General features: G+C 44.6%; 1 protein-coding gene across 1 annotated transcript; it reads right to left on the reverse strand.

The window, feature by feature from the left end:
- Positions 1–6,931: 6,931 nt before the first annotated feature.
- On the reverse strand, positions 6,932–20,258 carry CHST14 (carbohydrate sulfotransferase 14). The gene is made up of 6 exons (XM_078869229.1): positions 19,906–20,258; positions 16,235–16,427; positions 15,442–15,551; positions 13,182–13,310; positions 9,430–9,586; positions 6,932–8,978 (listed from the first exon to the last, which is right to left on the reverse strand). Exons 1-6 carry the CDS (start codon positions 20,101–20,103, stop codon positions 8,701–8,703), a joined length of 1,065 nt encoding a protein of 354 aa, XP_078725355.1. The 5' UTR covers positions 20,104–20,258; the 3' UTR covers positions 6,932–8,700.
- Between the last annotated feature and the right edge of the window lie 938 nt (positions 20,259–21,196).

Genomic DNA, 21,196 nt, shown 5'->3' on the forward strand with positions numbered 1-21,196 from the left:
TGACGTCACATCTGTGATGTCACCTGCATGCGGCAGCGTCACACAGTGTGCCTGCTGACGTCACCCCCCCCCCACCGCGTAGGCCGTGTATTAATCCAAGACAAGAATCCAAGTCCCGGGCGAAGCCGGGTAGTAAAGCTAGTGTTATACAAGCTGTACCCGGCATAGGTGGGACAAAGTCATTGTTATGCAAGTCCAAGTCGAGTCGCAAGTCATCAAATTCATGACTCGAGTCTGACTCGAGTCCAAGTCACATGACTCGAGTCCACATCTCATAGGTGGGACAAAGTCATTGTTATGCAAGTCCAAGTCGAGTCGCAAGTCATCAAATTCATGACTCGAGTCTGACTCGAGTCCAAGTCACATGACTCGAGTCCACACCTCTGGTACCCGGCGAAACATACTCCGATCTAGTACATCTTAAATAAAGATTCACGCTTTGTTTTACTTATATTTTCAAATAAAATATGTATATAAAATATATAGAAGATATAGTTTGAAGATATAGATAGAAGATAGACAGATAAAAAAGAAAGATATTAAATTAAAATACATAAGATAGATATAAAATAAATAATGTCACTTAAATACATCATGGATATCGCCTCCATAGTGTCTTGCTGAGGTACGTAATAGTTGAAAAAAATAACATTTCGTAAAAATGAAATCTGAGAGAGATTAAAACCCTTTAAAATTCGACAGAAGGGTATTCGAATACAGTAGACATTGATAATTATTCAGCTGCTTCGGGGTGAATGGGGCGCCGGATTTGCAAAAAAACACGGGATAATCACTAATCATTTAAAATAGCTTATTTTTGCACATTCTTGCACAACATGTTTGTATGTGTTGTGTTTTTTTATAGATGAAATGGGAATTAAACATACAAATAGGCACAAATATATTTTGAAAAAGAAACTGTATTTACTGTATCGTACTTTCCACTGCAATCTCAAAGACTCTGCATGGGGTGATGTACGTACTACTAACGCTCTTGTTTAAACAACATGTGTTTGATGGTCGCCGGACTGATGCCAACGTCGAATTACACGCACTGCATATTTTCTCTTGATTTGAAGCTTTCGTGACTGCAGGAATCCATATTCTTTGGTTCTTTCGGTAAAGTCACGTATTTTATTTTATACCTACGTGACTTTACCGAAAGAAACAGAGTATATATATATTTTTTCTGTTTTTATTACTCTATTTATTCGTCATGAAAAATGTATGCATGCGCAGTATTTGCATTGTTAAAGTTGTATGCATTGTGTAATGTACTATATAATATTAAAACACTGAAATCAAGGATATCTACATTTTTTTTGTCACGCACATGCTGCCGAAATGGTTAGGACAGGGGTCTCCAACCCCCGGGCCGCGGACCGGTACCGATCCGTGGCCTGTTAGGAACCGGGCCGTACAGCCAGAGGCGTGGCTAGGGGGGGGGCAGGGGGGTACATATGTCCCCGGGCGCCAGGGTAAAGGGGCGCCAAAATGAGGCTTACAACGTTACATTATAACTTATTGCGGCGGGCGCGGCAGCCTGAAACTACTGCACAAATCTACACCTGAACCTACAAGTTTATATATCCCGCCACACACAGCCTACATGTCATGTAATTACATTTTGGTACTCGCGCCTATTAAGAACTTACATGGAAGAACGTCCCAAACAACAGACAGGCGCAGTCTTTCAGCCTTAGTCACTGGCCTGTTTCTTGGTGGCGGAAACTACGACGGCCTGAAACACGCTGGAGTGCACGATCAGAAACTATTAAAGCTATCTATGAAGGACTGGATGAACAAGTAGGGCTGCTAGACAAATTATCGGAGGACGTAACTATGACGCCTGAAACCAGAAGTGATGCAGAACAGTTACAGGCATGCGTATTAAATTTTAACTTCATAGTTTTATTACATTTCTGGAATGTCATTCTTGGAAAAATTTATCGTGTTCAGAAGCGCTTACAGGATCCTACTATGAATTTCAAGGAAGCAGCAACTGATCTTGAATCTTTGGAGCATGAATTTGTCAAGCTTCGTGATGATTTGAGCCAAGTTGCTGTAGAAAACGCCAAAACAAGATGCACAGCCTGGGGGATCGATGTGGACAGAAGAATTAGGCGACGTCGGAAGATGCCAGGAGAACTGGCAAGAGATGCAGGACTTTCAGCAGAAGAAGAAATTGTGCACGTTATGAAGAGCGTATTTTATCGACTTCAACAGATGTCAACACGGTTTTTACGACTAAAAGACCTGAAAACTAAATTTGGATTTCTGCTGGACGTCAAAACTCTTCTATCCGACACAGATGTCGATGCAATTCGTCGAAATTGCAAAGATTTAGGAAATTTCTATGACACCGACATCAATGGCCACGAACTTTTCACAGAAATTGGAGATTGCAAAATGCTGCTCAGTAACCGGAATGAAGTTCTACCAGAAACTCCTTTGGATCTTCTTGGTTTTATTGTGTTTTATGGAGACGACATATTTCCGAATTTACGAATTTCACTGCAAATTTTATTAACAATTCGCAGTTTCAATTGCAAGCTGTGAGCGGTCGTTCAGCAAAATGAAACTTATTTTGTCGTATTTGCGTGCTTCAACGGGACAAGATCGTCTCAGTGATCTTGCTCTTCTTAGCATTAAAAGAGGAACATTGGAAAAAACAGATTTTGATTACGTGATTGACCAGTTTGCGACAGTGAAATCAAGAAAAATTAATCTTTTGTAGACTATGTCAACCAGTCTACGACAGTGACTGAGTGAGCCATGTAATATAATTTCTATAAATTTGCTTCTTTAAATACAATGTTTCATTAAAATTAAAATTGTTATTCCTTATTCGATGTAATAGGAAAATGTGATTAAACGGGGGGGGGGCGCCAATTTTATAGTTCGTCCCCGGGCGCAAAATATCCTAGCTACGCCTCTGCGTACAGCAGCAGGAGGTGAGCGGTGAGTCCGCACGTGGCCCGCCCCCATTATTTTATTTTTTACCACTTCCGTCCGCGCCTCTTTCCCGCAATGCGCACTTGTCTCAGTCACAGTTTTGGTGAGCCCACAAGCTGCTAATCCCTAGCCAACATGAGTAAAAAAACAAACGTCGCTGGAGAGCTTCTTTGAAAAGGGGGAATGACCCAATGATGACCCCCCCCCCGGTCCGTGAAAAAATTGTCTTCCACGAAACCGGTCCCTGGTGCCAAAAAGATTGGGGACCGCTGGGTTAGAGCACGTGGAGCGATTTTGGTAGTTTGGCCGGACAGCCGGATAATGGTGGAAGCCGGATGATGATCAACTGTATCGCTAAAATGTCACTATTTAAGGAAATATATCATGGATAGTTCTTCCATCGTGTCTCGTCTCCGGAGGCAAAGCAGACGATTCCTGAAGCACCGTCTTGGGAGCAGAAGCTTATCTATCCAGAAGCACCGTCTGAGGAGCCTAAGTAGACTATCCAGAAATACCGTCCCAGAATCAAAGCAGACGATCCAGGTACCGGAAGCCAGCTGAGGTGTTGTAGACATCCTTAGACTTATATATATTAACATACACACACTTACCGAACAGAAGACTTTATCTCGTCACCATCGCCAGCATCATCAGCACCACGACCACCACCATCACCACCACCAGCAGAACCAGCATCGCCCAACGCTAATACACTAATCTTCATGGTGTATTAAATTGGACGGAGGCACACGCGTTATTGAAGGGACACCACCAATGATAAACTATCTTTTATCCAGGACTGCTTCTCAGGATGATCTTGATTTGAAAAAATAGAAATTTCTCTATGCATCAAGTGGCGTTTTGGCTACACGTTGGAAGGAAACCCACCACGCATACAAACGAGAGGAGGGAACAACGCTCAGCATTGACATCTGCCAAACGAAACTCTTTGAGAACGGGTCAGCAACCCAGGATATGTGCAGCCATCTGCATGGAATACAGCCCGGAGATTCCTCACGTGGATTCTACAGTCCTGGGCACCCAGCCTCCGGACTGAAATACACTCTGCTCCGGGCGTCCTTATAAAGGCAGGGACTGTCTGGCTTAATTAGACGGACCGATTAGGTATTGTGACTACGCGCTCATTGTTGTTGACGAGGCAATGATAATAATGACGTCTTGTAATTAATGAGATTCCGCTATTTGGCTTATTGGAATTGTTTTAGGGCGCAGTCACCAGGGCCGTGCATAAGGTGGGGGGGGGAGCAAATAACGCAGTGTGGGGCCCCTTGAGGCCTTCAAACTAAACCGGGAGTATTGCATCTGACATGGTGACGTCGAGCCCCCCCCCACCCCCTCCCAAAGCGCGGAACCTGGGGCGGTCACCCCGAATCGCTGAACCCATGGACGGCTCTGGTGGTCACTGTTCTGCAGGCTACAGACTGTTGACCCATTTGTCCATGACGCGACAACTTTATTTGTTTGTCTGTGGCGGAGAGCGATTCGTTCTCATTGGTATTATACCAACACAATATGACCCAAGACATTAGGAATTACAGACTACGTGGTTTGCGCAATATCACGTTTTCACGATGCGATATTACATTTCACGATGTGGCGATTGTCGTATAACGCAATTTTATATTTTTCCGATTTTAATGCACTTCGATATGCTACACTTACGATTATGAATAAGGATTGCTCTTGGGGTGGTGTGTCGCTATGGTCCGGCAAGGCCGCCCTGATTAATACCGCGGGTGTATCAACCCTAAAATACTACACTCTGTGGAACCTTTTTTTCCCCAGTATCATACTTTAATACTGGCAAAAAAGGTCCTATAGATAGAACTGCTCAAAGTCAGCTATACATGTGTAGAGGAGTACGTCATGCGTGCTGGGCGGTGCGATGATGTCATGTCTCACCAGGGTACTTAAGGGGGACCCCGTGACGAAAGCGGGGTCGTTGTTGGAGCCCGGGATAGAGAGCGGTGGAAAAGGCAGCCAGGGGTAGAGTTCACTGAGTCTGGAGAGAAGCCGGCTGTAGTCATAAAAGGTGCTGCTCTCCCCGGTCGGTCGGTGTTGGCTGAACCCCCGATCCGACTCGAGGGAGAGAGCCCTGGAGCTAGCCGAGCTAATAACAGACAGAGTGAAGGTCCGGGTGAAGGACTTAGTGTAGGACCCCTACCCCTGGGGAAGTTATTCGAAACCCTTAATAAATAACTGGCGCTAGCCCTTAACTGAAGACCTGCCTCCGCGTCGTCATTTGTACCTCAACACATGCTCTGATACTTGCATTATCTTTGTCCTGTTCACCTTTTGGCGTTCTCTGGTCTGACACTGGTGAGACTAGGCCATAATGAAGGCTGTCTGGTTTAGGCCATTCAGTGTCAAAAACGATGCATATATTATCAGAACATGTTTGTTTTTATGTTTTTGCTGCAAGTACTTGTGGTTAGTGCGGACTTGCTTCCTTGCAAAAGGTATCTATTTTGGTGTTTGACCATCTTAACACCTGTTTCATTGGCAGAAAGTAAAATCAATTCTTATTTTTGCATACTACAGTCCGTCTGCTTCACATGGGACTTTAAAGATCCCGTGACGTCATTCGAAGCGAGTAGGCCATTGTGTGCTGGGAAAATTTGCCCAATTTCCTGCCGACGACTCAATTGGGATTACACACAGCAGCAACATCGCTGCCCCTACTACTTTGAAACGTATTGCAGACTGCCTGTGAAACGTAACAGCACGTTCCTTTGTGATGATAGCCCAGTGCTACAAGAATGCTAACATGACATGTACATACTAAATGATTATTCCTGCAATAGTTATTCAATTGCATATCATTAATAAGCCTGCCATTACATTTTGTAATCATTGTAACTCTATGATCTATAGCACGTTAAAAACGCACATGCTGCCAGGAAATGATTCCGTTGTATAATCCCCATGCTGACAATTACTCAGAATGATTTTCACAAAACACTGAATTAATGGCAAATAGCAATTTTCTGAACTATTAATATTTCGGCAGGAAACTAAATCCGAAAAATAAACAAATATGCAATCGGGATAAGCCAACAATCACCACCGCAGAATGACGATACGATTATCGTGGATCGTATATATCGTATGCTCACACACAGGGCCTGCTCTATTTGGAAAAACTTCGTGTGATATTTAACATTCGCCGTTACCAAAGGGGGCTATCGAGACATCAACATGCTGGGCTTCAAACTCTTTACATATTAGCAAGAAAGACGATATTGGCGAATTGGAAAGATCATGAACCCCTTGCTTGTGGTATTTTGGCGCATAGCTCTGCCTTGCCTTAGCAGGGTTGGAACACCTGATCGATAAGCTGAAAGGGAAGGAATTGGGAGTACGAGGCGACATGGTACCCATTTTCTATTGAACCCGACGTGAGTGTTCGGAGCAATGGGGGCTGGGGAGAGATGTGGGAACTCGGATGCGGAAACATTAACGTGAGAGCTGAGTGATCGTTACTCCTAGGGGAGAAACAAGAATAGTAAATCTGGACATGGCGTTTATATTATTTTATTACGTTATTCCCCTTCCTCCCGATCTTCCCTTCCCCATTAATCTGCTGCTCCTGATCGTTGTCACTGCTGTGGTCGGGTGACGAACCCAAGTTGTTAACCGATCTTCATTTGGAGTTTTGTGCTGGTTTTCGTTATACGTGCGTGAACTGTGTTACGTTTGGTTTTTGAACTTCATTAAAAAAACATCCACTTTTAAAGTGGAAGGGACGTCAATGGTTGATATGCATACCCGCGGTATTATCGATGTTTAATACGCACACCTGTGGTATTATTGATGGTTCATACATACACCAGCAGTATTATCAATGGTTAAAATGTATACCCACAGTATTAATCAGGGTGGCCGCCGATTCTCGAACCGAAAAGCTCTGCAAAAATAAACTTACAACACTCACAATACACCACTCTTGGCAAAGCACTGCATTGTATTTATTTGCATCATGTAACAGCAACTCCCTGTTGTAAAGGCACAAACCTGGTCTAAAACAAAACCTCGTCATCAACATATTGATAAATCGCATCTCGGCCTACGGATTTGAGCAAATACATGCTTTTGGCTCTGTCAATCCACTGGTGTAAGGCGACGGAACAGCTGTCAGGGACATATGCATTGGCGTTTTTCAATAGAAACACAATCTCATTCTTAGCTGTGGTTCATATTGGATCACGTTTACATGAGTTGTTGTACTGCCCTGCTCACTTCCCCTATTGTCGTTTGACAGAGCCAATGTGTAAACGTTTTCAACCTTAGTCGGGAAGCTTAAAAAAGTGGATTATTCCCCCATTCATCTCATCATCGACGTGCAAAACAAAGTCACTCACCAAGGCACGTCAAGTCATGGCCCACAACACTGCTACGGTCACTGCACGGTCAACCTCAACGCTCAGGCAGGTTTTGTATGGACGTTCATCTCCGTGTCCATGTGTGTTTAAAATGTACTCACTAACAGCCCTTGCACCGACAGCCTGTCAAAAGCTGTACGGGTTACCTTGTCTTTAAAAGGTGCAGCCCTGCAAATTATGGCTCGAGACACTGCTTGAGGAAAGAGCCTCCACAGGAGGGAAATCTAGAGCCCTGATAGAGGTCACTTTGGCCTACTCTTCCGCGATGGCCAAATATCGTGCCCACACTTTACCCAACTGACACGAGGCCTACTGATGGTGGTGTACCCATTCGTACTGCTGGGTCAGTCAGAGGTTAAAGGATTCTAAGAAACTTGCCCAATGTGACAACTACCACGCTGCGAGAGTAGGAGGAGTGGAGTAGGAGAAGAGGGAGGAGAGAATGGACTATGAAATGGGGCGAGGAGGTAGTAGGAGGAAATGGGGGAGTAGGAGATGCAGGAACAGCATATATGTATGCTGAACTTCTTTCGGACTGTACATAGCCAACCATGCTAATCGGAGGTGCGGGGGAAGGACAACATACTAAACACAAAAAGCAGTGCTAAAAAAATGAGATTTCAATTTATATTTAAAAGTGCATAGCTGCAGTGGCTTCCTAATATCGGAAGCAAGAGCGTTCTAGACAGCCACAGAAGTGTATCTGAAAGCGTGTAATGCTGTGACCGTCTTTGTTCTATGGCTAGCCAAAAGCCGCTGCGAGGATGTGAACAACATTGGTCAGCAAGACCCCCTGAGGCAGACGGCCTGAAAATCCATGTTAATTTCCATAAAAAGATGGACTTATTTTGTAAATTCGTAACATATACTCTATGAACATTAATTTTTAAAAAGTTCAAAATAAAGCCTTAGCACCGAGTTGGCACAGCTCAGAACCTAGGTTCGAATCTGAATCCGGTTTTCAGCCGCCTGTGATTATCCAGGTTCTCTAGTGGAGTGAGTGGAAGGCCTCAGCGCGGTCTCCAATGAATACATTTTATAAAAACCCATTTTTTATAAAAACCCATCGTATTAAACTTGGTTCTGCACCTAATTTGGTGACATTCAAGTTCAGGGAATTTAAAATACCTGTAACGTTACTCTGTGGCGGGTTCGGTGAGAAAGTGCTGCCCCTTACTGTGTGCACCAGAGGTCACCTGAAGGGATATCTGATGTAGCTCTGTAATGTCCGCTTCTGCGGGCCGTTCTCTGACACGAGAGGGGCGTGATAGTTGATCTCTCAATTGGGATAAAATTCGGGGGGAAAAGACAAAAAAACAAGATTTGGAAGAAAAAAAACCACTCAGTTCCATCTCTCTACAACGTCCTCCTCTGTCTCCCGAGCGGCGGTGGCTAGTGCTAATCCATCAGTCATTTCGAAGCCAAAGAGTAGGTAGTCCAACTTGTAGCGGTCCATGAGCTCTCCCAGCATACCCTGCGGCAGTGTGGACAGGAAGTAGGCATGGAGTTGCGGCGTAACGGGGCGGTACCAACTCTGCCGCTGGGGGAAGGAAAAGCCACGGGGAGCGCCAACCATGGCCAGCACGGCACGGGCGTCTGCGTGCAGGCTGTTGTAGGAGCCTGTATGCACATACACACATGGGTACACGTGGACGTGTACACACAGGCAGAGAGGTGTACAAACACAGGGGTGCATCCTCACAATTGCACACGTATGTATACATAACCCACAAACACCTGCACACTCACACAAAAGACAAAGGATCCCACGTATAGCCTTATTAGACTGTTAGGGCAAGTGCTTTTAGCGAGTACGTATGAAGGCTGGCACGACGCACAAGGGGGTGGGGGACCAACACCACGCACGGCTGCCTTTATGTCCCCAGTGCCAATGTTTACACTGTCACACTGACACACATACTCGCGTACACGCTCTTTCACACTCACCAAAATGTTAAATTTTTGTTTTGCATTACGACGCTTTGCACATGTCAATTCATCATCTCTGCAACACCCCCCCCCCCGTGCCCCGACCACAACGCCACACTCCCACCCCCGCTTTCGATCGTACCAACACGGTCGTATCCCATGATGCATGGCTGGCAGAGCGAGGTGGCGGGTGCCCAGTGCTCGTCCACTCGCCAGGGGTCAGAGGTCTCCAAGGTGTCGACGATGAAGTTCGCAAACTCCGTGAATGTGACATCATCGGCCGGGCCACCCTGCCAGTTCTACACACAGGTCACCAGTTTAGCCTGATAAAACTGTTGGGTAAAGTGCTGTTAGCGAGCATCTATGAAGGCTGGCAAGGCAAACGAGGTGGGTGGTCACACCACGCTCAGCTGCCTTTGTTTCCCAAGTGCTGATGTTTACACACCACACCAGGTATTAATTTCAGGGCTGAACTAATCTAGGGGAGGGCCCAGGATCAGTTCAGTTATTCGTCACTGATGCTGGCTGTGAGTGGGAATCGAACTCGGATCACCAGGTTCATAGCACAGCCCAGCGCTAACCCACTGCTACCCACTCCCCATTACACATACAAAGATCCCCCATATAGCCTTAACAAACTGTTGGGAAGTGCTATTTGCAAGTATCTGTGAAGGCTGGGATGGTACACAGGGGGGTGGGTGGCCAGCACCATGCCCGACCGTATTTGTCTCCCCAGTGGCCATGTTTACACACTGCAACAGGTAATAATTTTAGGCATACTCGACCTAGGGGAGGGCCCAGGACCGGTTCAGATAATCGTCACTTGTGTCACCGGGTTCGTAGTGGAGTGGTGCTAACCACTACACCTTCTCACAAAAACAAAGATACCCCGTATAGGCTTAACAGACTGTTGGGGTAAGTGCTGTTAGCGAGCACCTATGAAGGCCGGCACGGCACACGAGGGGGTGGGTGGCCAACATCACACCCGGCCGCCTTTGTCTCCCTAGTGACGATGTTTACACATTGCACCAGGTACTCATTTGATGCTGAGTCAACCTAGGGGAGGCCCAGAACCGGTTCAGATAATCGTCACTGGTTTTGGCCTTGAGCGGGAATCGAACTCGATCCGCGAGGTTCGCAGCGCAGCACGCTAACCGCTACACTACCGCTCCCCACTTTACCAGGTACACTTTCGCACACACTACCACACACACACATGAACAATGACACAAAAAAATCTAGGAAGAAAAAACATACCATGGGTTCTATAGGTGTACTGTCAACATATATTTCAAGCCGCACAACAAGATGACGTCACACTGTGCCGAACATTTGATGAAATGAAATGACTTCACATGTAATATACGAGTGTCGCACTGGCAATATATTATCTCCCTCGCCTGGTATGCAGGAGGTTGTGGGTTCGATCCCGACCCTGATGCCTGCATGTTCTTCCCCATAGTCGCATAGATTTTTCTCCAGGTCCTCTGGTTTTTCCCTCCACATTTAGAAACATGCGTTTAACAGTATTTGGCTGCTATAAATTTCAAAGTAATAAGCCACTTGGTTGAGCTATAATTTGTGGCCGGTCGCTTCTGAATAATAGCTAATAGCTCAGTGGGCTTTACCTGGTAAGATAAAAAAAAGTAAAAACATATATAGGGGTTAGTCTCAAATAGCAGCACAACTTTATGCAAATGTTTTGAATCATCTTCAGAAGAGTTATCGTGCCCTCATCTTACGGACAGACAGGGCTAATGCAATAACGCCTCCAATCTTCACCATTAAACGTGAAAACATACCTTACTGGTTTTCCTAGAATGTACCTCATCTCATCAGAGCTAGGAAGCAAAGGAGGGCTGAGGCTGGATAGTGCTGGGATGGGTGATCACCAGGACCTTAATTTCAGCTGCGCATGTCGAGGATAGCCATCCAGAAAATATTTCGCCACCCCACACACCACGACAAGTAAACCTCCTCATTATAGCCATGGCTACTACTAGCCAGGTGGTGCTTACTCGAGTCTACCAGCGAACAAGAAAACATTTCAGTGAGATGTTAAGACCCCGGTGAACGGCATGTACAACGGGTTATTATAGGTTCCTGTGGGGCTGTGTGGTGGTCAGAAAGAGTGCAGTGCAGCAAAATCTCCATTGTTGTATTTCACATCTGTGCTCCTGCAGCTCCGCTACCCAGCTTGACCAACCTGCACTGACCAGCGTGGTGAGCTACGGACAGGACACCCCCTTATGGTGGGGAGGCCCTCATCCAGCAGTGGATTGATAAAAATGGAAGTACATGAGCACTGCACTGCATAGAATCACCATGATACGGCAATACTGCGATACATCGTACGATGTAAGGTCCATGATATCGTAGCTTCTTTAATACTACTTGAATGTTTATAAATTTGACGCCTAAATATATACGATATTGCTCACTCTAATTAAAAGTTCCATATAAATAGCTATTGTCCAATTAAATGATTGCTTTGCAAACTATGTTGTTTGCTTTACAAATAATTGTGGCAACATGTCAATTAATTACATGATGTAATCATGGTGATCGCATTACTTTTAAAACACTTAAACATGGATAAGTTGATTGCACTAATGCCAACCATGCGAGGGATGTGGTAATCATTGCTACCAGAGCACTCTGCACTGTTGGCATCGATATGTCCACGACTGTTGATCCCCACGTTATGGCCGATCCAACTTCTGAGATACAGGATGTCTGAGCAGGCACAGTCCCAGGGGTTGTCAGATCACAGCAACTCTAATTATAATCCGTGGTAAGCTATCTGGATATCGGATCCTTAAAACAATAAAATAAGGAATAATGTGGATTTACATAGCAGTTGAACTGTCACCGAGTCCAAAGACACAGTAAAGAAACAGCGGGAATATTTATTTCATAGTAGCAGTAATTTGTCTCTATGTGAGTGTATAGGTCTGTATATATGTTAACATTTAAAGTTCCCGGTTACTGATTGTGTTTGCATTGTTAAGTTTAAATGTTATCCCTTCCTTTATTTTTTCTTTTAACAGAATGTGCCGGAAGTAATGTTTTGTTGTTTACGTTTTCGACTAGTTCCTTAATCCTGTAACATGTAAAGCACGGACCAATACTCGGTGCTTGCAGCACGACCTGTGTAACTTAGACGTTGCACTGTACAGCATCTGTAATGTCACAGGACTCCCATGAAACAGAGCCTAGAAGCTCATTGGGCCCTTCCTGCTGAAATAAATAAAATCTACAATCTGAAAAAATCTAATTGGTTTCTGTGTCTATTATAGCTATGTTAGTCTATGAAATACAATACAATATATCTATATATATATAAAAAAGGGAAATTTGTGAATATGTGTGTCTGTTCGAAATGTTTAGCATACTTCCCGACATGCAACTTGAAATTTGGCATGTGGGTAGCTTCCAGACTGTACAAATGCAAAAAATATAAAAATTGACTTTTGTATTTTGGGGGGGGGGGGCGCAATAATGGATATATTTTGTACGGTGACGTCATATCTGTGATGTCACCCGCATGCGGCAGCGTTACGCAGTTGCCTGCTGACGTCACGCATCCCGCCCCACCCTCCACGTAGGCCGTGTATTGATCCAAGACAAGAATCCAAGTCTTGGGCGAAGCCGGGTAGTAAAGCTAGTTTCATATAAAGGCAGTAACTCATAGGTGTCTATCTGAATATATTGATCTCTATGGGATTTTACAGGTCTCTCTGTGGAGATCTAAACATTACAATAACATTTTATGTTGCGTCTAAATTCGACCACATCTCAAGATGCTGTGCGTAGTGGGATGGAGTTAGAGCCCTCATGCAAGCTTTCAAACTTAGATGGAAAGTATTAACAAGTGGAAATATTGATACTTACCGGGCGGTATTTGCGAAGAATCTGTGAGCCGATGCGGCGCTGATATTCCACCGTCTCTCCCAGTTTGTTGCGGTAGGCAGAGAGAAGCCTCTCTAGTGGGTCCCGCACGAACATGAACTTGAAATAGTGCTGTGTTTGACACAAAATAACTAAGATGAAGATCCCCCATATAGACTTGAACAGACTGTTAGGGAAAGTGTTGTTTGTGAGCACCTATGAAGGCCGGCACCTCACACGAGGGTGTGGGTGGCCAACACCACGCCCGGCCTACTCTCCCCAGTTGCGATGTTTACACATGGCACCAATTACTAATTTTAGGCTGAATCAACCTAGGAGGCTCAGCACCGGTTTAAATAATTGTCACAGGTGTTGGCTGTGAGCAGGAATCGAACTCGGGTCACTGGGTTCGTAGTGCTGTGCATTAATCGCAACACTACTGCTTCCCCATATGTAAATACAGATACATACACACAGATAGCTCCCAAAGAGTAAAGAGAGACATATAAACATTCCTAGAAGACCCTCTTGTTAAGAAAATATTGAGACTCAGTGAAGCTTTCCTGGAATATTAAATTACACTGATAACACAATTATTATTATCATCATTGCAATAACATAACTAGTCGTACATTGGCATAGCACAGAAATGAAACACTAAAATAACCTAACAGCGAGCGATGTTGCAAATTGCTCATCATGACCCAGGTCAAATGCATAAAATGGAGATCTTTAAAACAAACACATTTTGGCGATGACCCAACATTGCAGATTATGCGGTGATACTGCGTACAGAGTGGTGCACGAGCACAAATGACAAAAACCTCAACACATTTGTCAATTTAACACGTAGGCTTTCGCGACCAATATTGTTCATAATCAACGATTTTTGGGTTTAGATCGTGTTATTTATAAATGTGTCGTAACCCTCCACCACCCGACACGGCCAATCAGTAAAAAAAGTGTCACGTTGACAAAAGACAAATAGTTCACTGCTTTAGCCCACCGGTGTGTTGAAGCGTGAAACCAAAATTGTAAATGTTGTGGTTTCACGCTTCAACACACCGGTGGGCTAAAGCAGTGAACTATTTGTCTTTTGTCAACGTGACACTTTTTTTTACTGATTGGCCGTGTCGGGTGGTGGAGGGTTACGACACATTTATAAATAACGCGATCTAAACCCAAAAATCGTTGATTATGAACATTTGTCAATGACACTGTGGCCTTAAAAGAAAAAAATATGGAAGAGACGACGTTTTGGGCAATGACCCGAAATGTTGGATATTAATATATTTTATATTTAAAGCTACAGTGTCATTGACAAATGTGTTTAGGTTGTGTCTGTAATAGCAGAGTTTTGTGACTGCCGGCATACAGGGTAGCAAATGGCTGAATGATCGCATGGTGAAAACACCGCTGACCAGTGAACCTCAAACTTGTACACTATGAGATCTCTTTTACCAGTGGCAAAATATAGTAGTAGGTTTTTACCCTTTTAAACTGGTACAAAACTGACACCTTTATTCAAGGCATCATGTTTGCAATAACCACAACACAAGTAGTCAAAAAAGCAAACAAAAAGAAGCAACTCTGATAATGATAATAATATGCACTGTCCTTGAAGTTGATTGGTCCACACCCGAGACGGCTTTCTTTAGAGCCTAGTCCCCATTGGTGTTGGACCAGATGACACCAGAAGGCGTACAACTCAAACACAGTGCAATATCAGAGTATTGAAAGCTCAGGGTAAGCATGTACACTATGAGATCTCTTTTACCAGTGGCAAAATATAGTAGTAGGTGTTTACCCTTTTAAACTGGTACAAAACTGACACCTTTATTCAAGGCATCATGTTTGCAATAACCACAACACAAGTAGTCAAAAAAGCAGACAAAAAGAAGCAACTCTGATAATGATAATAATATGCACTGTCCTTGATGTTGATTGGTCCACACTCGAGACAGCTTTCTTTAGAGCCTAGTCCCCATTGGTGTTGGACCAGATGACACCAGAAGGTGTACAACTCAAACACAGTGCGTGTGGACCAATGAACTTCAAGGACAGTGCATATTATTATCATTATCAGAGTTGCTTCTTTTTGTTAGCTTTTTTGACTACTTGTGTTGTGGTTATTGCAAACATGATTCCTTGAATAAAGGTGTCAGTTTTGTACCAGTTTAAAAGGGTAAAAACCTACTACTAAACCTCAAACTTGTTACGGCCATTATGAACATCAACCCTCAGCCACCTGTGCCTCTCTCACCTTTAGTCGATAGTCAATCTCCTCAGCAGTAAAGTCTGACAGGAACAGGAGGTCGCGCTTGTGATCCATCTTGCCTGCTTGGTTCAGCGAATCCATCGCTCCACTTAGCACTACAAAGACAAAGATCCCCCGTGTAGCCTACACAGACTGCTGGGGCAAGTGCTGCCAGCGAGCACCTATGAAGACCGCCACGGCACAGGAGGGGATGGGGGTGTGGTCAACGCTGCGTCCGGCCACCTTTGTCTCCAGAACCAATGCTGTTTACACACCGCACCAGGTACTCAATGCTGACTTGACCCAAGGGAGGACAAGGACCAGTTCTGATGTCACAAATCTCTTATCACAGATATTATGAACTCTGTGAACGAAAGAGCGGGACGTCCATACCGATTTTCCATAGGCATATCTGCGCCAAGCCAGTGCCAGGTGCTCATGGTACTAGTTTTCCACCGGCTATTTTCAGAGCCGAGCCAGAACCAAACAGCTAGCCTCACAAGCATCTGTATCTGACTCGGGGCCAAGCAGAGCCAGGGGCCGGGCTAATAACATATTCATTTTGTGTGACATAATCATGGCTTGACTTTTTGCAGTTGAAAGACTGCGAGTCTTCCGAACTGTACCTAGCTGGTTCGGCACAACCCCAACTCAGCTCCGTTGGCCACTTTGAAAGCAGTAATAGGGAAAGACACCTAGACCCAGGGCACAAACCCGGGACCTCAGCAGTGGGAGCTTAAAGTGCCTCCCGACATGGCCATTACGAATCTACCCCCTCCACGTCCGGGGAAACACTCACCCTTGATGACACGCTTCCAGTTGGAGCAGGCAACCTTGGGCACGTAGCAGTAGAGGAAGCGGTACTCGTCGTTTACGAGCACGTGACGCAACAGTAGGGAGCGAGCGCCCGGCGGGAGGGAGGAGAGTGAGCGGGGCAGGGCGTCGCGCCTACAGCCCGCAGCTATAGACGCGTTACGGGCTCGCCATGCAACCTACACGACGAAACACACATAGCAGACAATAACGCCTCCTTCATACGTCCGTCTCTCCGCAAGTAATTTTAACGTATTCTTTACAACAGCCCATCGCCCCCATGGCCTTGTGGGAGTGAATCATTTCAGTAGCATTGATTCAGTGCAAGCAAACTCCACAGCCGTTTTCGACACACAGTATCTTAGCAGCAGTCAGGCTTTCCGATGCTGGTGAACTGTCAGATGTGTTAACACGATGACTACAGGACTAAGATCCCCCGTACAGCCTTAACAGACCATTGGGGCAAGTTCTGTTAGCAAGCACCTACAAAGCACAATTCAGAACACGAGTAGGTGGTGTGGTCAGAACCATACCCAGCTGCATTTGTCTCCTCAGTGCCAATGTCCACACACCCCATCAGGTATTAATTTTAAGGCTGAGTTGACCTAGTAGGAGGCCTACGAATACTTCAGATCTTCGTCACTTTTCGATTTAAACCTTTCGTGACTGCAGGGATTCATCTTCTAGGTTCTTTTGGTAAAGTCACGTAGAAGGGAAATAATAAAATAATAAAAATAAAACATAATAAAATAATTCTCACGACGTTTCGGCCACAACGCAAGCAGCCGTCCTCAGGTGAAGAACAGGTCTGTCGGAAAGACAGCATCTGAATGGGCACCACCAGGCTTGGCAGCGTATATTTAAGCTGGGTTGGAGGGGGAAGGGGCGCCATGACAAATGAATTTGCACATCAAGAGGAATTTAGCATATTTATGGGAAATGCAGATATGGGATTAGTCACTACTTGTGGAATGCGTAGGAGGTGGGGGGGGGTTTCAAAGTCATATTGTGCCCGTGCATTATGCAGTATGCAGGATTAGCAGAATCAAAGGGAGGGAGTAGGGTTAGCAGTAATAGAGGGAAGAAATTTTAATAATAAAGGAGCTGCAGCAGCTAAACCACCACGTAAAAAAACTAAAATATAAACTACATCAGTATCATCAATATACTAAATATACTCTCCAATAAGCTGAGCTACTAACAGCAAGTCATACATTACAATTCTATGTCGCAAAAAATATAATATGCCTCCAGCTAAACTTTTTTCTCTTACATCATACGGGTCTACCCCTTACTATATACTGCCATAGACAAACCCAACATTAAATTATATACTGCATTACTATAAACCACCCTATACCTTAGACTATACATTGTAATATTACACTATGTATTATTCTAACCACCCTACTGTATACCACACTGCTGTATATTCACTATACAATTACGATACCTTATACATTATATTAAACTTTACACTTTTATACTATTTATTATTATACAATCTGCTATACACTATACCATTGACCGTCGCGTGAAAGGTACTAAGAGGAAGCAACGAACTATGTCAATGGGAGAGTGGTGGTAGGAGACTTGCAGCGGAGCAAAGAACCCATTCCCTGCGGGGAATAAAAGATATATAGTCAATGCCAGTGAGTGGACTGCGGTCTGAAAGTCACCGTAAACGTGAACACAATCAGTTAAGATCCGAAATGGTTCATTACGTCCTTCCAATGATTGCTGAGCCAGAATCCATCTTCTCGGTTGAAATTGTCTCTGTGTTTGTATATGTGGATCGCCTCATGAACGAATCTCTCATGGTAGCCAGATGGCTTGCAGAGAACCTCTGTCTTGGAGAAGTCAATGTCATGTGAGCCCACTGAATTGTAACAATGATCTGCCACGGCTGAGGTGTTTGTTCTACCGTGTTTCAGGTCTGCTTTATGTTCACGGATGCGGTCCGAGACATGTCGTTTGGTTTCTCCAATGTAACTGCTACCATAGAGGCAACTTAGTTTGTCTGTAAAATATGTGGTTCCAGACATACAGTAACATGAAAAGAAAAATATACGTTTTATTTTGACTTAACTTGAGTCCTGATACTGGCTTGCTTGTCAGAAGGGTATTCATAAGTATGACCGAACGTTCTCAAGTCAAATGACAAAAAATAATATGTTATGGTGTTTCGTTCGTAAATGTGAATGTTCGTAGGTAGGACGTGCGCATCTCGGGGACATCATGTATCGAGTTGTCATTTAAACGTGCCATTTAATAACTTGCTACCTCCATCATGATAGTTGTGTTCCAGGTCACCTGAACCCACCCTATATACAGCCCTTTTGTCAGCCCAATGCTAGATGAGGGCGTCGTGCACGTCATGGGGATTATTTGACCATACTTCACCATTCTGGGTGAATGTTGAAGGCGTGGAAACACGTATAATTACTGTGCTGGAGTGCACCCGTGGATTTTGCTTTGCAATGCTCTCCCTTGCTCAAAACGTGGCTTTGCATCAGCCTATAACAATCCTGTTGTGCAGGATGGTCGCCCATCCAAGCATTAAACTAAACACATTTTTTATTTGCCAGGTATTGCCCACTGAGCTATAAAGCTCTTTTTCAGAAGCGACCTGGCCATTAACGTGGACATTTATAGCAGCCAAATACTCTGAACCAGGGGTGGGAAACGTCCGGCCCGCGGGCCGTATAGGGCCCGCGAAATCATTTGGTCTGGCCCTGCCAAAGCAACCGCAGGTGGGACTCGAAATTCAATAAATCTAGGAGCAAACCTGGAAAAGCAGTTGCAAGTAGCAACATCATCAACACCAGCTAACATCACAGGCCTCACTAAAGAGAAGTTCCAGCCATCACATTAGGGGCGAGTTAATTAAATGTTTGACCAAATATAACAGGCTAATTGTTAATTTGATAATTTTGTATGGCCCACGAATGATCTTATAAATATTCAAATGGCCCTTGGCAGAAAAAAAGGTTCCCCGCCCCTGCTCTAAACGCATGTTTATAAACGTGGAGAGAAACCCTGAGAATAAAATCCACGCGACCACGGGGAGATCATGCAAACTCCAAATATACAGCAGGGATCAGTGTCAATCCCACGACCTCTCGCCACCAAGACGTTAACTACCTCTCCAGGCTCCACCCTGCTTAGCATCACCGGCCCAACTAAACCACATGTACTCCAGTCTTAATTAGAAATAACAATTATGATCCTAATTGTTGTGTCGTACTGCTAATTCGAATTTCATTTCAGAATTCGCTGACGTAAAAGAGAAACAACTTGCCCACATCAGTGAAGAGAATGGGACAAACACGCTGGCCCGCATAACATCACATGGAGCACAGGACCCTGCCTAACCCGCAAACGCCAAGCGGCCAGCAACTAACGGCACCAGTGAAGGTGGTATTAGATAATCGTAAGTGAGTTGCGAGTGAACTTCACGGGTAGTTAACGGTATAAGGAGGCGGTATGGGCGCCGTTGAACGAGTGACTGTGATGGCTTATGCCGCAGTTTCACAGCTACACAAATCAGAATGCAGCCGCAGAAGTGTGGCTTTGTGAACGAAACATGTCTGTATTCACCAAACAATCGAAAGCAATAAACGTAACATGAATATATATATTTTTTAATATCACCACCTCTGCCAACGCGTCCGCTTCAGGGCCTACGTCGCCTTCGGGCCCCCCTAGCTCGCCTGGCCGCTCTACCGGCGAGGGCGCGCCTTCCTTGGTCGCCCTCGACAGCCACTGGCGCTCCAACACCACGAGCAGGAGGGCAGAGGCGGCGACCAGCGCGAAGGTGAAGACGCTTGGAGCCAGGGCTCGCCTCCCGGCCATCTCTCGTCTCTGGCAGCAGGTAAACGCCGCTTAAAAATCTACCCCCTTGGCTCCCTTTAGGTCGGGGTCCACTGGGATCTTGGGCGTTTAACGGGAGAGTTAAAAGGGATAACAGCTTCGGAGAGCTGATAAAAGTTAACGGCTGTTTGTTAAAAAGTGATGGCGCAAAACGCATAAACAGTCGCTAGATGTCGCCAGATAGATATTCGGGTCTTAACCTCAGGCATCCAACAATCCTCTCAGTGTCGTGGATGTGTTCATCTTGTTAATTTAATAAGTGAATACTGTACCTCAAAATAATGTAGTTTTATTTGTACATTTTAAGTGATTTGTTTACTTCTAGATTTGAAGCTTTCGTGACTGCAAGGATTCATATTCTTAGGTTTTACCGAAAAAACCTAAGAATATGATTTGTATACATTTCCTATGCTTTGCACTCCTATCGTATGTTTGTATTGTTTGTTGTAACGTTCTGACCCGCCTCGACTGAAACAGCTGTGAAAAAAAGAGCTTTATAGCTCATCGGATTCCTCAAGTATAAATACATATTCACCTATCCCTGTGCGGTTCAAGGTGAACGGAGCACTGGTCTGCCAGTCGACATTACATCTGTAAACTACTCTTTGGTTCTTTCGGTAAAGTCACGTAGATAAAACATTTAAATACATTAAATCACGACGTTTCGGGCACAACACAAGCGTCCTTCTTCAGGTGGGGACAACTTAGCGAAAGCACACCGCTTAAGTGTGGACACACTTACAACTTCCACACTTAAGCAGTGTGCTTTCGCTAAGTTGTCCCCACCTGAAGAAGGGCGCTTGTGTTGCGCCCGAAACGTCGTGATTTAATTTATTTTAATTTTTTACGTACGTGACTTTACCGAAAGAACCAAAGAGTATGAATCCTTGCGGTCACGGAAACTTCAAATCTAGAATATGTAAACTAGAAAAGTTGTATGTATGTTGAACTTCTTTCGCATCGTACATTGCCAACAGTGATAATCGAAGGTGCAGGGGAAGGACAAAAAGTGAAACACAAAAAGCAGTTATAAATAAATTAGTTTTCAATCTAGATTTAAATTTCACCACACCAT

This window comes from Lampetra fluviatilis, chromosome 27, assembly GCF_964198595.1.
Source record: "Lampetra fluviatilis chromosome 27, kcLamFluv1.1, whole genome shotgun sequence".
Taxonomy (NCBI): Eukaryota; Metazoa; Chordata; class Hyperoartia; order Petromyzontiformes; family Petromyzontidae; genus Lampetra; species Lampetra fluviatilis.